Below are 8,296 nucleotides of genomic sequence, written 5' to 3'. Positions count from 1 at the left end.
GCCTGGGTATCCTGATCCCTGGCCTGGGTATCCTGATCCCTGGCCTGGGTATCCTGATCCCTGGCCTGGGTATCCTTATCCCTAGCCTGGGTAGCTATCCTGATCCGTGGCCTGGGTATCGTGGGGTATTTGTTGCCATTACGGCGCTCATGAGATTTCATCTTTTTCTCTCATAAACCCCCATTCCTCGTCGAAAATCCATCCATCCATCTAATCCGACCTTCCCCATCCCTCATTATTCCCCCAAATCCCATGTTCTAGCTCCCCTCACTCCGCCTAATCCCCCGCTCATCCCCCCAGCCCCCCGTCCCCCCTCGAGCCAATCTGTCTCATGCCCTCTTCGATTATGGTTTCTTGATGAAATTTTCACGCTTTGCCGACTTTCCATTACGCGAGGCGGCGGTTCGATTAGTGGACCCCCGCTGACTCCGGCCGGCGGGGGGGTTGTTGCGTGACTTGACCCCCTCTTGACCCCCGCACTGACCACTCGTAACCCCAGCTTGACCCACACACGACCACTCGTAGTCCCCTCTTGACCTCCTCACTGACCACTCGTAATCCCCTCTTGAATTCCTCACTGACCACTCGTAATCCCCTCTTGACCCACACACTGACCACTCGTAATCCTCTCTTGACCNGCTGGTGGGGTTGAGGAGGTTAGTGGGCCTTGAGGAACTAGAGGGGCTGGTGGGGTTGAGGAGGTTAGTGGGCCTTGAGGAGCTAGAGGGGCTGGTGGGGTTGAGGAGGTTAGTGGGCCTTGAGGAACTAGAGGGGCTGGTGGGGTTGAGGAGATTAGTGGGCCTTGAGGAGCTAGAGGGGCTGGTGGGGTTGAGGAGGTTAGTGGACCTTGAGGAGCTAGAGGGGCTGGTGGGGTTGAGAAGGTTAGTGGACCTTGAGGAGCTAGAGGGGCGGGTGGGGTTGAGGAGGTTAGTGGACCTTGAGGAGCTAGAGGGGCTGGTGGGGTTGAGGAGATTAGTGGGCCTTGAGGAACTAGAGGGGCTGGTGGGGTTGAGGAGGTTAGTGGGCCTTGAGGAGCTAGAGGGGCTGGTGGGGTTGGCGGGACCTATAAGGAGCTAGAGGGGTTGGTACGTGGGGCTGATGGGGCTGGTGGAGCTGGGAAAGGGGCGGGACCGATGGCCGGACAATGGATGGAGGGACATTAATGGGTTATTACGCAGGATTACCGGGCAATTGTGCACCTGATCCACGCGGGGGACAGGCCTGTCGGGTGCCGGGGGGAGGGGGGGATGGAGGAAGAGGTGAAGGGAGGAGAGAAGGGGGAGAACTGAGGAATAAGGGCAAGGATGAAGAAGGTACATGGGGAGGGTAGGCAGAAGCAAGTAAGATTGAGAAGAAATTTGGAATAGAGATGGGAGGAAAAATGAAAGAAACGCCGTGGGTAAATAAGATTTACGAATGATAGTTAAAAAAAGAAAGAAGGAAGCGGTAGGAGAGAAAACGAAGATGATGAAGAGAAAAAGGTTGCCGATTGGCAGAGAAATGCATAACGTGTACTTCATGTAGTGCATAACGACCGCCTAGTACATGAAATAGATATTCATGGGGCGAGTCAAGTAATGGGAGGTTACGTGGAGTTATTAGTCTGAAAAAGTATTTATTACTTCACCAGTTCTGGGCTGTCTGTATGTACATTGGTCGATGCAGGCAAATTACACAGATTCATCGATGTATGCAATGCAATTCGTTGATGCCATTATCTTTTGTCCGTATGAATGAATTAGTTTTTCAATGTGAACAAAGAAACAGTTGATCAAGAGACCTAATCCCTCTCTATTTCACTAGTTAGGACACAGCCTCCACGGCCCTCCCCTAATCCCTTACATTCTCCCCGGCCCTTCATCTCTCTATTACATTCTCCCCATCTTCCTTCAACCCACCTCTCAATTCTCCGGCCCTTCTACTCCATCCATTCCACTCTCCCCATCCTTATCCTCACTCCTCCCTCCTCCCACTCCCCATCTCAGCACCCTACCTCCCTCCTTCTCTTACTTCTATTTTTACTCCCCACCACTTCTCAACTCTACAGCCCTCCTACTCTTCCCCCTTTGTTCTCCTCCTTTCATCCCCCTCTCACCGGTATCACCCCCAGCTCCCTGTAAACACCCCATCCCCCCTCCTCTCCCTCAAGACAGCGAGGGGCGCGGCGCCCCCCGCCCCCGTTTCGTCGGTAATTGTCTGGCCAGAACAACACAGCCGGAGATGAGTTGGAAGTCCTCGGAAATTGGCAATAATCCGCGCAGTGTCGGACCGTCCGGTAGCGGGGGGCGGCGACCCCTGGGGAGGAGGAGGGGGAGTGATCAGTGAGGGGTGGGGATCAAACAGAGTTAGGGGCAGGTGGGAGGATGAGAAAGAAGAGGGTTGGGAGGAAGGTTATGAGGAAGAAAACGAAAGTGTCTGTTGTAACGGTCGTCTGTTGTAACGGTAGCCTGTTGCAACGGTCGTCTGTTGTAACGGTCGTCTGTTGTAACGGTCGTCTGTTGTAGCGGTGGTCTGTTGTAACCATCGATACCCCTAAACCTGCTACGATTTCATAACCATCAACCGTGAAATATTAACCGTCTTAACCGTACTTGAGTCACCAAGACCTGCATCAACAACTTCACACAAATTCCAAAATCTCCTCGAAGTTGAATTTTCATTCCTACTTTGGAATAAAAATCCTACTTTCAACGGATTTGGTAACTCTATCCAATCAAGCAACGTGTACAACAAATGAGATTGCTTGTTTGAACAAGTAAGTGCAGGATTCAGCCACTAATTCAATTTTGAAATTGAATTCATCATTCATCAATACGACCCAATTTCCACCATCAACAAAAAGCTAAAAAAAGTGCTGAGAATGGGTTGAGTTGTTTTCGCCATTCCCCATTTTCACCACATTAGGTAGTTCAAGTTGTTAAATTTCAAAGTGAAGGTAGAAATTTTTTCTATATCATCTCTTTCATCCAGTCTCTTGCTACAAGTAGTTATCCAAGCCGAACGGTCCGAGATTGCAGGCGGAGATTTTATCCATCAGTTGTTCGGTTTCCCCACTACAAGATCCAATCCAAAGTCGAGTTTGATGATGGATATAATATCCTTTGGTAACTCCATTGTTCACTGCAAAGTGATCTAAACCCATAGGGTCTGAGATTGCAGATGGAGATTATATCCTTTGTTAACTCCATTTTTCCCTGCAAAGTGATCCTAAACATAAGGTCTTGGATTGCAGGCGGAGGTTTTATCCCGCAGGACCCTGTTTTCCATCAAGCAGTAGCAAGAGGTAGTAGTTTATAGGATTGAACCGCTCCCTCACAGCCAGTGAGATTGCCAGTCCACTCTGGAAATCGCTCCTTAACGGCTAGGATTGCCCACACGGAGTTTTCCCTCATTCTCGCCTCCCCAAGTCCCCCCCAAGGCAGTGGGGATCGTTGTCCAAGTCTTGCTCTCTGGCGCAGCTTACTCTTGATGCCTCCGAAATTACAGTGCGCCCGATAGCATCGGCGCGCAAACGAGCGTTCAGCTTGCGCGCTCCTCGGGACTAGATCCTTGCTCGTAACTCCCCTGGCCGGAGGAGCCTTGCATCAAAGCTACACCATCTAATTCTCAGCACAGTGCTTCACTAACACCATCTAATTCTCAGCACAGTGCTTCACTACAGCTTCAGATTGGTTCGTTAATCGCCGGCAATGGTGGAGGTTGAAGTCGTGCCGGGCTGCTCTTCGTGGGACGGGCTTGACTGAGACAACCTTACTAAGTGAACCTGACGACGTCGCTCGTGTCATAATGTTTCGTCCACAACAACCATACTAAGTGAACCTGACGGCGCGTCGCGCGTCATAGTGTTTCGTCCGTGTCACTTATCACTCTTGACTTCCAGTAAATTTTATAAAGACCTTCCTTACTTATCTGTCAATTTTATTGCATTCCGTTATTATGCGAAGATTATCTTCTTTTCTTAATTTTATTAATGGAATCTGCTAACCTTGGTCACTGGCCACGGCTGGATGAGTTCAGATCCACCGTGAACGATATCTTAAGGAGCTCTGATTGAATTATTATGGGCGCGCAATAACGCTCGTTGCAGAACACGCGATGCTCTCGTCTTATCTATAATTAAATCACTTCATTTACTAAATTGTTCTATTATTTTTGCACGGCATCCTGGCCGGCGGTGCGGAAAATACGAGTCCATGAACAGGCAATGGATATTCACTGCATCACTGCACCGTGCAGTGGTGAGCGCACTACATGCTGCGCAGTGATGAGCGTAGCAAAGCTTTAAATAACTTCTTAATTTTGAAGAGCCATAGTTAATCAAATTTTAAATTTTTGTTAAACGTAAACTCTAAAAAATAGTCGCACAGGACCTGGTTGCTTCTCAGTGACATCCTTCAGCTCTTGCTTCTGATGCGCTTGAATAAAAACTGTGAAATATCTCGAGAAATTACAAGACCAACTGAGCCTTGTTAACACATGACACTATACAGGCACACATGGACGTGGCACTGCCACACACTGACAGGGACGTGGCACTGCCACACACTGACAGGGACGTGGCACTGGCACACACTGACAGGGACGTGGCACTGGCACACACTGACAGGGACGTGGCACTGGCACACACTGACAGGGACGTGGCACTGGCACACACTGACAGGGACGTGGCACTGGCTTACACTGACAGGGACGTGGCACTGGCACACACTGACAGGGACGTGGCACTGGCACACACTGACAGGGACGTGGCACTGCCACACACTGACAGTCAGACAGCAATGTGGCACTATCCCACAACAAAGTGGCACTGGCAGGCAACTATGTGGCTCTGCCACACCCAAGATGGCATTTCCGTAATAACCGAAGTCGCCGCAGTAGCCACGTAAAGCCACAAATGTGGCGTCATGGTAACGCCACCCGCCACATAAAGCCACAGCGACGGCTTCGCTTAAGAGACTCACGACTCCATTAGGTGATGATGCGTCTTCCCCAACCCCTTCTTAGGCTCTCTTCCCCACCGACTTTCTTGCAATCCCATCTCCAAATTACCTCATCCCCTATTGTTCTTCCCTCTTGGAAACCCCATTCACCCTCCCGTCAAGCTGGCCTCCTCCTCCTCGATCCTGGGAATGAGATTTTCAGATCGAAATATTCTATATTGATATCAAGTCCCAAAACTATCAGCACTGATAAGTCCAAAAACTCCCAAAAACTCCCCAAAGTAACAACAATTTAAGTTCTTCAAGGCTCAATAATGAAGATTCCAAACCTATAAGGAAGAAGTCCCAGAGTCCCAGAAAACGTCAATTCCCCTAGTCCCAAAAGTCCCCAAGTCCCTTACGTCAACAAAGCTGTTTTCGCCGGTCCCGCGCCGCTGTTTTCCGGAGGTCTAAGCCAGGGTGAGAAATTCCTGATGGCCAGCTCGAAAAGTTGTTGGCTCCGCTGGCCATCAGCAGTCACTTATGACGGGACCAGTGGCCATCAGCAGCTACTGATGACAGACCAGTGGCCATCAGCAGCCACTGATGACAGACCAGTGGCCATCAGCAGCCACTGATGACAGACCAGCGTCCATCAGCAGGCACTAATGACAGACCAGCGGCCATCAGCAGGCACTAATGACAGACCAGCGGCCATCAGCAGCCACTAATGTCAGACCAGTGGCCATCAACAGCCACTAATGACAGACCGGTGGCCATCAGCAGCCACTAATGACAGACCAGTGGCCATCAACAGCCACTAATGACAGACCAGTGACGAACAGCAGCCACTTTCCCCATTAAGTTTATCTCCTCTCGATATCCCCAGTCGTCCTCCCCTTAAAATCGTCCCCCACGCCCTCCTACTCCCCTCACCTCCCTCCATCATCCCCACTCATCCCCCCTTCCCCACGCCTGCCCCCAACACGCTCGTCGCATGTCAGGCGTGGACGAGGACGCGCGGGGAAGCAATTAAGAAGGTCACGAGCCCCGCCGTGTGGGGAGGGTTGGCTGGAGGGGGTAATGTTGTGGGGAGTGGGGAATAATATATTAAGAAGAGAGTAGGAGAGGAATGGAATAATGGGAAAAACATGGAGGGGGATGATAAATATACGACACTCGCTACTCAAGTCTTGCCACTCACTATCCACTCTCACTGCCACTCGCCACTTACTTGTCGCCATTCTTCGAGAAAAAACTTCTCAAAACTTGACAACAATTCCCCGCCATCTACCACTAACCTGCCACTCTGCCATTCTCACCACTCACCCGCTACTCTGCCACTCTCGTCACTCACCTGCCACTCTGCCACTCTCGCCACTCACGTGCTACTCTGCCACTCTCGTCATTCACCTGCTACTCTGCCGCTCACCTGTTACTCTGCCACTCTCGTCACTCACCTGCTACTCTGCCACTCCTCGCCACTCACCTGCTACTCTGCCACTCCTCGCCACTCACCTGCTACTCTGCCAATCTCGTCACTCACCTGCTACTCTGCCGCTCACCTGCTACTCTGACACTCTCTCCACTCACCTGCTACTCTGACACTCTCTCCACTCACCTGCTACTCTGACACTCTCTCCACTCACCTGCTACTCTGACACTCTCTCCACTCACCTGCTACTCTGACACTCTCTCCACTCACCTGCTACTCTGACACTCTCTCCACTCACCTGCTACTCTGACACTCTCTCCACTCACCTGCTACTCTGACACTCTCTCCACTCACCTGCTACTCTGACACTCTCTCCACTCACCTGCTACTCTGACACTCTCTCCACTCACCTGCTACTCTGACACTCTCTCCACTCACCTGCTACTCTGACACTCTCTCCACTCACCTGCTACTCTGACACTCTCTCCACTCACCTGCTACTCTGACACTCTCTCCACTCACCTGCTACTCTGACACTCTCTCCACTCACCTGCTACTCTGACACTCTCTCCACTCACCTGCTACTCTGACACTCTCTCCACTCACCTGCTACTCTGACACTCTCTCCACTCACCTGCTACTCTGACACTCTCTCCACTCACCTGCTACTCTGACACTCTCTCCACTCACCTGCTACTCTGACACTCTCTCCACTCACCTGCTACTCTGACACTCTCTCCACTCACCTGCTACTCTGACACTCTCTCNTCTGCCACTCTCGCTACTCACCTGCTACTCTGCCACTCTCGCTACTCACCTGCTACTCTGCCACTCTCGCCACTCACCTGCTACTCTGCCACTCTCGCCACTCACCTGCTACTCTGCCACTCTCGCCACTCATCTGCTACTCTGCCACTGTCGCCACTAACCTGCTACTCTGCCATTCTCGCCACTAACCTGCTACTCTGCCTCTCTCGCCACTCACCTGCTACTTTGCCCCTCACTACTCATTTACTACTATGCCACTCTCGCCATCATTTTAAGTCTCGACTCATAAGCCGCACATACAGTATCTAAAAGTACGTACTTTTAGGTACTGCACGTAGCCAACAGCCGATGATGTACTGTCAGCATGAACGGCAAACCCAGCACGGGAGGATGCATGGCATCTCCAGCGCCCCGCGCTCAGCTCATCTGAGCGCGGGGGAAAATTCTGCGGTGTGCGAAATGTCTACGCCGAGAGATCGTTTCGTCTTCCTGCATATTCGGTGGTTGACTGTACCTCTGTTGACGGATGCCGATGGCCAAACGCCGCACAGAAACGCTCACCGTCCATTGGCGCCGTTAATCAATGTCTTGCCAGCGTCGTAACCGTGCTAGACGTCATCTGCAATCCTCGTAGCGAAGGCGATATCAGCGTCGATAAATTTACCCCGCAGCAACAACAAACTTACGAGGAACTTCAGGAACTTGCGGATGTTTTGAGGACTGAAAACAGCGGCACCGAGAAGAAGTCGTCAGTTGTGAATGTGATAGAGGATCTGATGGCTTTTCGGAGGTGCATCGTAGAAGGTTTTGAGTCTGCCCCGCCCAGCTAGCGTTCACTAAGAGAAAAAGGCTCCCTATTTTGAAACACATGGGTGTTTCAAAGCCTCCCCGAGCTTGACGCTCTTATATTTGTGCGGCTAGCGTCGCGTGGTCAGTGCGCCGAATGCTGTCATAGGAGGTGGTTGTGTGGAGCCGCCGCTCATGAATGCCACGAATCTACACTGCTTACGGTTAATTGGCCCAACTCAATTCGATTAATTGTTTCAACTCACTGCTGTTCTTTTGTCAATAGTAATGTTAACGAGCGACGTCTATACCATTCAATCGCACAAGAAGTTGATCATAAAATCGAAGATTTATTCTGGTAGTACCGCGCGCAAGACAAAACAAACAC

At 51.1% G+C, this 8,296-nt stretch overlaps 1 protein-coding gene across 1 annotated transcript; it reads right to left on the bottom strand.

Annotated features, from left to right (window-relative positions):
- Positions 1–344: 344 nt before the first annotated feature.
- Positions 345–2,129, bottom strand: LOC108669606 (sporozoite surface protein 2-like). The gene is made up of 2 exons (XM_018156984.1): positions 2,096–2,129; positions 345–1,063 (listed from the first exon to the last, which is right to left on the bottom strand). Exons 1-2 carry the CDS (start codon positions 2,127–2,129, stop codon positions 345–347), a joined length of 753 nt encoding a protein of 250 aa, XP_018012473.1.
- Positions 2,130–8,296: the final 6,167 nt, after the last annotated feature.

The sequence above is a fragment of the Hyalella azteca genome, unplaced genomic scaffold, assembly GCF_000764305.2.
Source record: "Hyalella azteca isolate HAZT.00-mixed unplaced genomic scaffold, Hazt_2.0.2 contig14470, whole genome shotgun sequence".
In the NCBI taxonomy this organism is placed as follows: domain Eukaryota; kingdom Metazoa; phylum Arthropoda; class Malacostraca; order Amphipoda; family Hyalellidae; genus Hyalella; species Hyalella azteca.
The sequence above is the reverse complement of the archived record's forward strand: the minus strand, read 5'-3'. Positions and strand labels throughout refer to the sequence as shown.